The 14,247-nt window shown below is 42.2% G+C and overlaps 1 protein-coding gene across 2 annotated transcripts in view; it reads right to left on the bottom strand.

Moving 5' to 3' along the window:
• Window positions 1-1,862: 1,862 nt before the first annotated feature.
• The window catches only part of DNAL1 (dynein axonemal light chain 1), a 42,016-nt gene continuing 29,631 nt past the window's right edge, over window positions 1,863-14,247 (bottom strand). For both annotated transcript variants that reach the window (XM_089686893.1, XM_089686894.1), the window contains exons 6-8: window positions 9,293-9,419; window positions 7,567-7,707; window positions 1,863-3,823 (exon numbers count right to left, since the gene is read on the bottom strand). In XM_089686893.1, coding sequence (XP_089543019.1) covers window positions 3,777-3,823; window positions 7,567-7,707; window positions 9,293-9,419 — 315 coding nt within the window. In that variant the 3' untranslated portion in view covers window positions 1,863-3,776. The remainder of the gene's footprint in view (window positions 3,824-7,566; window positions 7,708-9,292; window positions 9,420-14,247) is intronic.

Raw genomic sequence — 14,247 nt, forward strand, 5'->3', positions numbered from 1 at the left:
CGCACATGAACTTTAATGGCATGGGTCTTAGTCTGTAGAGTTCAATATTGAGTTGGCCCACCCTTTGTAGCTATACCAGCTTTAACCCTTCTGGGAAGGCTGTCCACAAGGTTTAGGAGTGTGTCTATGGGAATGTTTGACCATTCTTCCAGAAGCACATTTGTGATGTCGGATAAGAAGGCCTGGCTCGTTGTTACCACTCTAATTCATCTTAAAGGTGTTTGATCGGGTTGAGGTCAGGACTCTGTGCAGGCCAGTCAAGTTCCTCCACCCCAAACTCGCTCATCCATGTCTTTATGGACCTTGCTTTGTGCACTGGTGAGCAGTCATGTTGGAACAGGAAGGAGCCATCCCCAAATTCTTCCCACAAAGTTGGGAGCATGAAATTGTCCAAAATGTCTTGGTATGCAGACACCTCAAGAGTTCCCTTCACTGGAACTAAAGGGCCAAACCCAACCCCTGAAAAACAACCCCACACCATAATTCCCCCTCCACCAAACTTTACACAATGCAGTCAGGCAACCGCCAAACACAGATTCATCCATTGGATTGCCAGATGGAGAAGTGTGATTTGTCATTCCAGAGAACATGTGCTTTACACCACTGCATCTGACACTTTTCATTGCACTTGGTGATGTAAGGCTTGGATGCAGCTGCTTAGCCATGGAAACCCATTCCATGAAGCTCTCTATACACTGTAGTTGTGCTAATCTGAAGGCCACACTTAGTTTAGGAGGAGTTAGGAGGTCTTTAGCTATTGACTCTGCAGACATGCGCTGACCCCGCTCTGTCATTTTATGTGGTCTATCACTTCGTGGCTGAGTTGCTGCCATTCCCAGTTGCTTCCACTTTGTTATAATACCACTAACAGTTGACTGTGGAATATTTAGTAGCAAGGAAATTTCACAGATGAACTTATTGCACAGGTGACAACCTATCATGGTACCACACTTGAATTCACGGAGCTCCTGAGAGTGACCTATTCTTTCACAAATGTTTGTAGAAGCAGTCTGCATGCATAGATGCTTGACTGTATACACCTGTGCCCATGGAGGGGATGGGAACACCTGAATCCAATGATTTGGAGGGCTGGCCCAATACTTTTGGCAATATATTATAGGTGTTGTCACTGCAATTGGCAGGAGCAGAAGAATTTATTTAGGGTTTTTCATTTGTGGTAGGTTATGGTAATAGGAAGAAATATACAACTAAATTCCAAAATACTGAAAATATAATTTTTTTTTAAAACAGCTTTCCTTAGATATGGCTTGATTTTTGTTTTCTATCAATTACCATTTACCACCAATTGTAGGCCTAATTTGTCCTGGGGAAAAAAACAAGTCTCGATCCACTAAGTAGTTGTGAGGATATGTACAGATTTAGGCCCCTTTCACATGGACATTCTGATCTGGTCCGCCTTCCTGGCAGACCTGATCGGAACTCTATTCTCCTCTGTGGAGGGATGTGTAAACTGACGTGTCAATTTACACCTGCCTACATCCAATACAATCCAATCCACCAAAAAGAGACAGATGGGGATCTGTTCCCCTTCCGTCCCTCAGATGGAAATGGACAGGCGGTCCGTTTCCATCCGACTGCTCAAAGAGGATAGAGGGCTGTGTCTGTTCTGCATAAGCGGAGCAGACGTGGACTTGTCATCTGCTTGCTCAGTGGGGATCAGCAGATTCCCCGCTGAGCAAGCAGATCTGCTGATGGGTCCGCCCCATGTGAAAAAGGGACCTTACTAACGAATATCAAAGTTGCAAAACTGTGTTCAGGCATTGGGATTTGTTTTACCCTCTGTACAGAAGGGGTTAAGTTCCACAGTAAACTGCACTTGAAAGAGCACTCAGAAAATGAAATAGAGAATTAACTTTTATTGTCACACAGGTGTACTCACACTTTTCATTGTGCTGACCAGGCTTCAAATCGTAACAGTGAAAAAGAGTAGGACATTATCAATACAATGCAGGAAGAAATGCTCCATTGACCAGCTTTGGTACTTGAGACAGACAATCTGTTCTGTTCCACTGACATAAACATGGCATTTGAAAAATACAACCATTCACAAACACAGCACACATTTTTGTCCCACACTAGAACATAATGAATAAGTACTCTATACAAGGGCTCTGGGGGAGGCCAATGGGAGAGTGTTCTGCGTTGCATTTCTGGTGCGCTTCCTACTTGGCATGCACCTGTAAAAAAATGGACATCTGCCTCAAAAAATGCACAACAGTGGTGCATTTTTGTTGTGCTTTTCATTAGTTTCAATGCAGATCTGAGTTTTTGCTCCAGTTTTGGAAAGCGCACTTTTCAAAGTGCACACCACCCACAGCGCAGTGGTGTGAAGTGGATTTAGGGAAAATATTTTTCTTGCGTTTTTAGCAAGGTAAAAAAAAAAAAAAAAATCAGAAAAACGCATGAACTTTGAGGTAGCCACATTTTCTCATTATACATAAAGGCTCTTCTGTCTATTAAGTGTTACACAATGCTTGTGCCTTACTGTTTCATCTCACAGTGCAAAGAGAAGTATGGCAACTCACTGCTAACAATACACTCCTTATGTGGCTGATATCTTAAGATTTGCTGAGTAGGGAGATTTGAGTGACCATAAAGGAATGCAGTGCTCCATCTATTCCACACATGTAAACTTGGCTTTCCCCCCACACTCTTCCAGTGGGCCTCCACCTGAACCTCCTTCATAGAAATAATGCAGTTAGTACTAGCTATAAATACAAAAATAAAACATACCTGATATTCAAAGCTACTGCTCACATGACTGGGAATGCCTTTTTCTCACATTTCTGTCTCAAAAAAAATAATCTTAAACTCTGTAGTATTGTAAACTCTAGTATATGGCTCTATATACTTCTACAAGGAATATAAAATGTTTGTGCACTTCAAGGATATAATTAAAATGTAAGTCCACCTAAGCCAGATATTTAATGCCAAGGTAGATGACAAGAAATGAACCCACCACTAGCTTCCTATATTTGCCCTGGTCTAGAGTGGAAGACCCAAGGCTTTGATTACCAAATACAGTCATAGCCAGGTCTCAGAGGCGCACCTGGTGGTTCAACTTGTTTCAAATGTTAAGAAATGTTATGGAAAAAAAAAAAAAAAAAAACTACTAATAAACTCTGAATATCAATAACAGCAAAGAGGTGTGGAATTGGGAACATAAGTGGTAATACATATCACTGCTGATATCCCCAGAGACAGTAATGTAGCCAATACTCTGCATCCATAAAATGCTGAAATGTCTGTATTAGGTGGACTTACCCTGTAATGTGCTTCTCTCAGCATATAAAAGGATGGCAATTATTTTAGTACTGAACCAATTTCCAGATTATCAGTTAACAAGGATTAACACAGGAGAAGTCTACGTTGGAGAAAGACTGGTGATTGCTAAAGTACAAAAAAAGAAGTCATACCTCCTCATGGTTAGATTACGCTACAGTATTAGGAATGGATACATCATATAAATATCAATACCCTATGGAATGATCGTGTCCCCTTGTGCTTGTTCACACCACTCTATAGTTTCCTTCTATTTCGATAAAAATAACAGAACCGCTTCTTATCGTATGCTGAGACTGATCCCTCCAAGATAGAGGTCACACTTAAAATAATGCTTTGCATCCATGATAATTTAAAACATAGAAAAGGAAACTATTGAAAAAAAGTATTAAATATACAAAAATGTTTATAAAAAACCATTTCTGTTTTGGAACGGTTTAAATAATTTAAAAGGAAAATGAAAAAAAAATAAATTACGAATCATCTCCCTCCTCATCTTCTTGCTTAATGACGGGATTTCCTGAAAATAACAAAAAGGATGAAAGGGTTAGAAGGCTGTATTTATGTGGTCATGTCATACCCAGGTAAGACAATAAAATATGTAGATAAGAGATTGGGGATTGACAATACGGCTGTACAATGATGGAGCAGTAAGGTTAATATGGACCACTGAACTGTGTGCATCCTCTTTGCCAGTAGCACTACCTTACAGAAACTGTGTGACTGTCCTAAAACACAATTGTTACAATAGAACAGTGATATTCCAGTATCACGTAGATAAGATTTTGATGTGTGCTTTCTCTACACAAAGCAATCAGAGAAATGATTTGTGAATACTGACCACACAATGAAACAAGACCACAATCTGATTAAAGCTGTGACCAACTCCATTACGAATGCACAAATCATGACCTAATATTTTTAAAGTAGATGTAAACCTTAAATGAATGACTTTTAGATGCTAAAGCACCATGTAACAAACTATTACCATTTTTAAAAATAAAGTACTTGCTTTTTTCTTATCCATTGGGGGCACACAGAAAGTCTTTTACCTTGGGGGCATATTGTCTACCTAGAAGGAGGAATGGACACTGGCACACAAAAAAAAAAAAAAAATCTGTAGAGCAGCCCAGGATAATCCCTCCTGCTGCCAGCATACCATGGGGTTTTTTTTTTTAGTGCCTTAGGAGGATGGAGAGTAGCCAATTTTGTTAGCAATATTTTTTCTTACTCTTCAAGCTATTTTCTTTTTCAATCAAGCTGCTTCTATACATCACTACTGGAGCTTGTCACTTCAATCACAGCGTTTTCGGCACAACTGTCCTCATCCTGGCTTTTGGAGTGACACTCCTGAACTTTGCTGGATTAGACATATCGGGGATAGCCTAGAAGTAACCTTTTGGAACTGAGTTTTTCATAGGGTGCATTCTCTTCACCAACAAGTTAGCCAGAGACTGCTTTCCAGGTTCAGAGCCACTGGCAAGGACTCAGTGCTTGCCCTGTCTCGCTTCGTGAATCAGACGGTTTGGCTGAACACCAGGAGCTACCTGAAGTACATAGGTCACTGGGTGCTTACAAAAAAATTCTGTGTTCCCCATTGGTTTGAATCACAGAAATAGTTAACAGTTAACTGAACACTTACATCTTCTGGGTGGAGTGTCATGCTCTATTTCCCACTATACAGTGTCAAGGAAGCATCTCCCCGCTGCTCCTGCTTGTAAAGAGCCATGTAGAACTTCTGTTCCCGCTTCCCATCTACAGTAGTTTTGTCATCTCCCGTCATCTGACCCTCACCTGTTACCAGCTGTTTGGGTTTGTGAGTACCTGAGGCCTTGCCTCATACCCCAAGTCTTAAGTTGCCTTAATGCCACACAATTGCAACATAATCCCTCTGGTGCATAGTCCCACTAGAATAGGTGCCCCCAGTCTGCACTCTAGTAATCTCTTGGGAGTTTGCAGTGTGCCTCTTGCTGGTATGATCATCTGCGGCCTGAAATCCTAAAGTCTATTCTTTAAAGCATAGTCCTCTGACTCCAGCGGGACTAGCCTATTCATCTGCCCTTTTGGCTGAGGTATTTACTAGTCATGGAAGACTTTATGACCCAAATCACTCAGTTATTTGCTTACTCTGGCCACAGAGGACACAAGCATGTACGCCTGCTCCTTCTCCAGCAATTTCTGTATCTGATCTACCCACGGCCTTAGTGGCTACAAAGCACTCAGGCCCTGAAACTGTGATTCTGTGATGCTCCAGTGTTAACCTGATGAGCTTGCAGTCCACTGCTATTACTACCAAGTTAAAAAAGGTAGTTTCAGCTCTTATTGTGGTGAACATTACTATGATACTGGAGGATTAGCTTGTTGCTGCTACCAGTGCTGTTTGCAGCTTTGGGATCCAAGACTGGAAATACTTTCCCATTGCACCCACTGTTCCAATTCTCTCTCTCTTTCTTAAGAAATACCATGTTTTTCACCCAAGAGCTTATTAGCCTTGTACCTATTTGGGAAGTATTTTGTTGAAAAAAAAAAGGAAGGGGGGGGGGGGGGATTTCCTCCCACTGTGAACTAAGGCAACTACTACGCTACTCTCCTCTGCACCTTAAGCTTACTGTGCTCTCATGGCATCTCCACAGTGTGATAGATGACCTCATATTGAAGGAATAGTGAGGGTTGCCAGCGTTGGGACCAACTCTCCATTTAGACCTCATTCACATGGATGTACTGTAGCACACACCATTGCAAGGGTCGTGTTTGCCTGCACAGTGATGCACAGGTGCCCTGTATGGCAGTCCCATTCATGTCAATAGGAATGCAGCAACTACACAGATACAATTTGATAGCTGTGCGGGTGCATGGCCCTGAACGCAGACACGGTCTGTGTTTGGGGCCATGCACTCACACAGATGTCAAATTGGGAGCACCGGCTGTGTCTGTGCAGCTACTAAGTCCCAACTGGCATGAATGGGACTGCCTTATGGGGATGCACACAACACCTGTGCAGGAAAACATGGCCCTTGCAAAGACATATGCTTCAGCATGGCTGTTGGAACAAAGTCTTAGAGTATCTGGGACTAGCCTTAGATTCAAGCTTTCCAGTTGCCTGACTCTCCACTTTTGAATGCAAATCTTGGATCTGATCGTAGCCCCCTTCGAGACAGTTCTCTTTGCCAAATTTCACCTCAGGCCTCTACAATGCAACATTCTCTCATTATGGACAAGCCAATCAAGTCATTGGTCATACTAATGGCTTAGAAATCCAGCACTGGAATCAGGGGTTGTCCTCCTTTCCTGTCTTCCTGAAGATCCTCAGATGCCAGCTTATCATGCTGGGGAAGAGTCCTGGATACCCTGTTGATCCAGGGAGCTTGATTATTGGACCAGCATCCTGGAACTATGTCCCTACACCCTGAGGTATAGGGATCCTCTAGCACAGGGGTATGGAATTAAAATTCATGGAGGTCTCCTCAGTAAATTGGTCAGTATTTTTTTTACAGCAGTCCAGCAAAGGTCCAAATCTCACTTTTGTGCTATTACTCAGATCCTTTATAGCACAGCCCCCTTCAGTCCTACCATACACAGCTTCAAGGCAGCATGACAGAGGGCTGGAAGGAGAGGTCGGGACAGAGTGTGGAAGCTGTCCAACTTTGCTTTTTGACAAGTGTGTGATTAGTTACTAGGATGCAGGTCAATCCTACGAAAGCTGAGATTGTGTATCTTTCACAAGCTGACTGTCATCTTTCTGATGAAAGTGATCGGGGCAGCTGTGCAACCATCTGTTCACTTTCTCTGACCCCTGGAAGTGTGCCCCCCATGCTTTCCAGGCTTCATTGTCCCACCTGCAGGCTCTGATCCTGCATGGCGGGTGAATGAGAGAGAAACCAGTGAATGTCCATTTGTTGATCTCACCTAGATGCAAAGAACCTAGAAGTAACATGTATAACCTCACTTCTGGTTTCAAGTGTCACTTTCCTGTGGCCAGGAAAGGAGCTAATGAAGTGCAATCTGCACACAGCCTGCAGAGTGAATGAAGCAGCTAACTGGGACTTTAAGAAGTGGACATTGCTCCCATTAGTGAATCTGCCGCCACCAGCCTTGCCTGTCCAACATTTTGCCTGACACTGTAGGAAAGTTGTACAGTCTAGTAGGAGGAAAATTGTGGCCCAGCAGTGGGCCGGTGGTAGAAAAACACTGTTGTGCATGCTGAATTTGCTCCAGAATTTTTGGTTTTATTTTTGCAATGACCTGTTGAAGTTTAATACTCACCATCCAGTTTCTTCAGCTTAGGAACACGTTTTGTTGCCTCATCCACCCAATTTCCCTCCAGTGTGTGTTTCTCCTCTAGAGGATTTCCCACAAACACCAGGTCCTCCAAACATGGCAGATCAGCCAGTTTGGAGAATTCCGCTGAAAAGGTACAAAAGGACATAATTCAATCTGTGATTTAAAACACCCCAGAATTCAACCAACATACACTGCATAATCAAAATTTGCCAGCTAGGGAAATCGAATGTACACATGAAATCCATTACTACTTGTTTTTGACCCATTTACACTTGTGCGCATGCTTTGTGGCAAAATGTATGCCACATTGAACATGCCCTTTAATTTTTTATGGGCCATCAACATGCATCCATCAATCAAAAAACACACCTCACTTTTTTCCCAGAACACCACAAAGCAACGCAGTGAGGGTCTGATTAGTATCGCTTTGAACATGTATGCACATTGGGGTGCGATTAAAAAAAGAATAGACACGCACCTTTGCATTTGGTGCAGATCTGCATGGTAGCCAGTCAGCTTCTAACTGCAGCTTGTTCAATTAAAGCGGTTCTAAAGATTTCTATACATGAAGGTGAAAAACATCCCCCCCAGCGCCACCTAATACTCACCTAAGCCCCCTCTCGATCCAGCGATGTGCGCTGGAGTCTCGGCTATCCTAGGACTCCGTCTCCTCATTGGCTGAGACAGAAGCGGGAGCCATTGGTTCCCATTGCTGTCAGTCACAGCCAGTGAGCCAATGAGGAGAGAGAGGGGGTGGGGCCGAGCCACGGCTCCGTGTGTGAATGGACACACGGAGCAGTAGGTGCCCCCATAGCAAACTGCTAGCTGTGAGGGCACTCGACAGGAGAGAGGGGCCAGGTGTGCTGGCGGCAAATCTGAGAGGAGGAGGATCTGGGCCGCTCTGTGCAAAACTACTGAACACTGCAAGTAAGTATAGACATGTATGTAATTTAAAAAAAAAATAAAAATAAAATAAGCCTTTAGAATCACTTTACCTTTGACAAACCTGGAAGCTGATTGGTTTCTATGCAGAGTTGCACTAGATTTTGCACTCTCCACCTTTAATAAACAACTCCCATGTGTTGATGTGCCATATGTTGACATTTGAATGAGCCCTTTGCACATTTGCTTGGGTATTCTTTATTAAGCTGTAGTCTGGAGTCAATTACAACTGTACTAAAAGCAATATGAAGCAATGTGAAGGTTCCAATTTATCCTGGCCATGGCACAGCTAGGAGTAAATAGTCAGATCCATCTGGACTTGCTCTGTAACATACATTTCAAATGAATTTAAGTAACTGCTACTAGTTAAGTAGAAGCATGAATAATGGAGGAAAAAAAATTATTTCTAAAGCGCAACAAGATGATTTCCAGGTTTTTTCCATTTTCTGTCCTCTGTACACTATGAAAGACAACCACTCAGCAGAATCCTTACAACAATTGATTTTATAGATTTATTTTTCTCTATGCCTGTTCAGGCATCACTTACCTATTATCATACAATACTGCAGCACAGATACTTAGCTGTGTCCCCAACTTCTCATCAGTAATATTCAGAACCCCAACAACAGATATGATTGAATGAAAACATATATCTTGGACATTTGAGATAAAATACTGTGACTAAGGCTTGAAATCTGTCCAGCATTTCTACTTATAGAAAACCTGTGTTCAGAATTCACTTATCTCATATTCTGAATTCACCTACCCCAGTCTTTCACTGTATTGTTGGACATATAGAGTACTTTCAGCTTTTTCATGACATGAATTCCTTTTAATTTTTCAATTAAATTGTATGAAATCCATAGCTCTTCGAGGGTTTCTCCAACTGCTTCCTGCAAGTAAATAATGTGTAGGTGTATAAATAGAGGAGTTCAGGAAGAAGCAATAACACAGACACAGTTTCAGGTATAATTAGGAGAAAGGCCCTGTGTAATGTGAATTAAAGTGATGTTTATATAATAGGAAAATGTAAAGGGGGCATGAAACTCTCTAGGATAGTGAGACCGTCTCATAACACACGTGGTGCTCACTCACCTTTTGTGCTGCTCATGGTAACTACTTGCCAGGTGACGGGTAAATGTCACTAATTATACGTTGCGTTATACAATTCTTGTTAACAATGCAACATAAGTAAGAAATAGAAGTAGAATTTCTTTACCAGTACCTCATTTGTGGGCCACAAAGGGGTAAGGCTCCCTGAATGCATGACATTTTAATTCCTTCAACCTCTTCCCACCTCTGTAATGCATATATGCAGTGACAGGAAGGGTGGGTCCTAATGCTCAGCTGATGTACACATACAGTTAGGTCCATATATATTTGGACACAGGCACAATTTCCGTACTTTTGGCTCTGTATGCCACCAGAATAAATGAAACAATCCAAATGAATTTGAAGTGCAAACTTTCAGCTTTAATTCAAGAGGTTGAACATAAATATCAAGTACACATTTTAAGAACTGCAATGATTTTTATACACAGTCCATCCATTTTCAAGGGCTCAAATGTAATTGGATAAATGAATATAATCATAAATAAAATGTTGATTTTAAATACCCATGGACATTACCAAAGACTGGGTTTCCTCCTTTCTGATGCTTTGCCAGGCTCTAATTGCAGAGGTCTTCAGTTTTCCTTTGTTTGTGGGTCTTTCTGCCTTTAGTGTTGCCTTCAGCAAGTGAAATGCATGTTCAATTGGGTTGAGATCAGGTGAGTGACTCAGCCATTGCAGAATATTCCACTTCTTTTCCTTCAAAAGCTCCTGGGTCGCTTTTACAGTGTGTTTTGGATCGTTGTCCATCTGTACTGTGAAGAGCTGTCCAACCAACTTTGCTGCCTTTGGCTGAATCTGGGCTGACAGTGTATCTCTAAACACTGCAGAATTCATCTGGCTGCTTCTGTCACATCATCAATAAACACCAATGACCCAGTGCCACTGGAAGCCATGCATGCCCATGCCATCACACTGCCTCCACCATGTTTTACAGATGACGTTGTGTGCCTTCTCCACGCTTTTTTCTTCCAGTCATTCTGGTACAGATTAATCTTAGTTTCATCCATCCAAAGAATGCTTTTCCAGAACTGGTCTGGCTTTTTTAGATGCTTTTTGGCAAAGTCTAATCTGGTTTTTCTATATTTCAAGCTTATGAATGGTTTGTACCTTGTGGTGAATCCTCTGTATTTGCTCTCATGAAGTCTTCTCTCGATTGGACAATGATACGCCCACATCCTGGAGACTGTCCTTCACTTGTCTGGATGTTGTGAATTGGTTTTTCTTTATCATAGAGAGGGTCCTGCGATCATCCACCACTATTGTCTTCCATGGATGTCCATGCCTTTTTATGTTGCTGAGCTCATCAGTGCGTTCTTCTTTCCTCAGAATGTACAAAACTGTTGATTTGGCTCCTAATGTTGCTGCTATCTCTCTGATGGATTTGTTTAGTTTTTGAAGCCTGTTGGTCTGTTTCACCTGCATGGACAGCTCCTTTGAACGCATGATGTAGGTTCACAACAATAGATTCCAAATGCAAATACCATACTTAGAATTAACTCCAGACCTTTTACCTGCTTAATTGATGAAGAAATAGCGAAGGAGTAGCCCACACCTGGCTATGAAACAGCTTTTGATTCAATTGTTCAATAACTTTTGGTCCCTTGAAAAAGGGGGGATGGCTACTCATAAGAGCTGTAATTCCTAAACCCTTCCTCCATTTTGGATATATGTACCCTCAAAATAAACCTGAGAGTGTGCACTTTCAGCCCATATCCATAATATAACTATAGCTCGAACATGTTTTGGCAAATACCTGAAAAAAACTAACATTTTGCCTGTGTCCAAATATATATGGACCTAACTGTATGTGTTCATGGGAGTTCAAGGTTGTGTGCTGAAAGAGTGCTCCCAGCACAGTGACTAATCTGTCACTGGCAGCTCACTCTCTCTGTGCAGGAGCCAGCAGTACAGGTTCCCAATCAACTGATTAGGAATCCACCCAAAGTGGCTGGAAGGTGCACGGAAATTAGCTAAACCCACCTTAGCTTATCATATCTAGTGTTCTTTCATATTGCTCCCCAAGCCCTATTGCACAGAAGCAGTGATTTCTATACAATGCACAGATGAAAGCCAACAAGGCTAAAACAGATGTATTCAATCTGGAAAACTACATACTGTAGTGCAATATTAGTAGTACCCATCAGTTGATACGAGCCATATGGAGGGCGGAGCCTGAACATGGCGGTGTAGGACAGCACGATGTAAGTGCTGTCCAACAGACTCCGCTTCCAGCCACCCCAAGTGCCCTCCTAGTGGAAGATACCAGGGACCTACCTGTGTGAGGGGGATCTCGGTGGAGGAATGCCGGCTCTGTGAATGGGGAACGAGAGAGAGCGAGTCCCGGGTTTCCTAAGACGCGGCGGCGGGGATCCAGGACAGAGCAGCAGGTTGCCGGGGAGACTGAGTGACACGGCGTGGCCACGTGGTCAGCCGCGAAGGAGCTCTGGGAGCAGGAGAAGCCGGCCGGCGTCCCGAAGGGAGAGGGAGACGCCGGTCCGTTCCCTGGCTCATTTCCCGGCTTGAGACATAGTTTGGTTTTCTGCCGGAGTCCTATAGATGGCCATGAAAGACAAGAAGAGACCCTGGAGGAATCCCCCCAAGAAATAGAACTGACGAGGAATATCTGGCAACTGCAGCCTGGAGCAGCCTTACAGGAGAACCAAGAGAGAGGAGGGTGAGTGAGAATGGCCTAGGCTAGCTTCATATTGGACTGTGTTTTATAAATAAACATTGTGCAAAGGAGAAAAGGGGGATTCCCAGGGGATATGAAGGTGTGGAAGAGGAAAAGGGATTAATTGACCCTAGAAGTGGAAATAAAAGTGTAAATGGACAAATAGTAGATCAAGTCTGGGTTCCTAGTATATATTCTTAATACTTACCCTGGGTTTTTAGAAGAGAACAAGTTTCACAGAAGATATGAAGAACAAAGGCGCTAAAGGAAGTGGGCTCAAAGGGTCCCAAACTGGTACGGTCAAAAAATATACGTTCCAGGGAAATGTGACCCCAGAAAGGTCCCAAGGTGTAAGCGAAAAAGGTGAAATGGAAATTAGCTTGGAAAATAGCCCTAGACTATCTCTGGGAATGAATAGCAGTAGTCAACAAATGATAGAAAATATGGAGATGAAAGAACCCGAAAGTGAACTACAAGTACCGAATAAAAAAGAGATGGCAGAAATGTTCAAAAATTTGAAATAAACAATAAAGCAAGAAATGGAAATCATATGAAAAGTTAAAAATCATGCCCAAAACATTTCCGAATTAGAAAAAAGGGCAACTAATATTGAGAAAGTTCAGAAAAAATTGCATTATAAGATAGAGGTACAAGAAAACAGGGACAGGAGGAGTAATCTTAGGATACGAGGAGTCCCAGAGATTTCAAAAGGGGAAGAAGTACAAGAATTAGTCTGTAAAATCTTAAAACTCCATAATGGACAGACCTAATACAGAGTTGGTTAAATTGGATGGAGTCTTTAGAATAGGAAAGTTTCAACAAGGCAATGGGAAGGAAAAACCGAGACATAATTGTTCAATTCCATAAGTATGGGGATAAAGGAGAGATTTGGAGGAAGATCAAAAGGAGGAACAATTATTAAGTATGGAGAAATAGATATTCATATTTTTGCGGATTTAACACCTGAGACTTTGTGGAGAAGGAGATCTTTGAAACCCGTTAGAGCAGATGAGAAAACAGAACGTGCATTATAGATGGGGTACCCCAGCGTGCCTAATTGGATGGACGAATGGAGTTACAGCTTATCTGAAATTTCCAGAGGATTTGAGAGACTTCTGTGATAGACTTGATTTGCAAAGAATAGAGATTTCTGGATGGGAAGAAGAAGAAAGAGAAATAGGAGTTATCGGAAAAGAGGACTGGCAGTTTGTTAGAGGGGGGAAGTAAGGAGGAGGAGGGGTTTTTTTTTCTTCCTCTTTATGGGATCTCCTCTAGATTTCCGTTTTTAAGAGTTGGTGGAAACTTATTGAGTTAATTAGATAGATAGAGGGTAATTGGGGAGGTTGGAAGGAGGGAGAGCCGTTCATGGGTGGAGTTTATCCCCAAGGTTTAAATCAAAGGTGGGACTAGGCCCACAAATGATTAGTAGGCAAATTAGAAGCCTAAAAATGGGAAGGGTAGTAAAAGGGGGGGACATGGGTGGGGGTGGGAGAGAATGGATTGGGAGATGGGTAGTATAGGAAGGTGGGTGGGAGGTGGCGGGGGAGAGGTATTAAGGCTAACACTCTGCATTAAGGGGAGAAGTTATAAAAGAAAAGAGAGAGGAAGATATAAGAATAATGGAAGAAATACAGTTTATAACTTATAGTGTAAATGGGTTGAATTGTCCTAAGAAAAGATTTAGGTTATTTAAAGAGCTACAACATAGAGTATCTTCAGTGGTTTTCTTGCAGGAGACACATTTTGAGACAGAGTCAAATGTTAAGTTGAATTCTAGACATTATCCAACGTGGTACTACGCAGATTCCCCAATTAAGAGAGCAAAGGGAGTAGCAATAGGGTTTGCAAAGAATATAAGGTTTGAGTTGGAGGACAGAAAGACAGATCCTGAAGGGAGATTTTTTTTTTAAAAAGGTAAACTACAAGAAATTGAGTGT

The sequence above is a fragment of the Staurois parvus genome, unplaced genomic scaffold, assembly GCF_062004578.1.
Source record: "Staurois parvus isolate SC_StPar_1 unplaced genomic scaffold, SC_StPar_1.0 ptg000414l, whole genome shotgun sequence".
NCBI lineage: Eukaryota > Metazoa > Chordata > Amphibia > Anura > Ranidae > Staurois > Staurois parvus.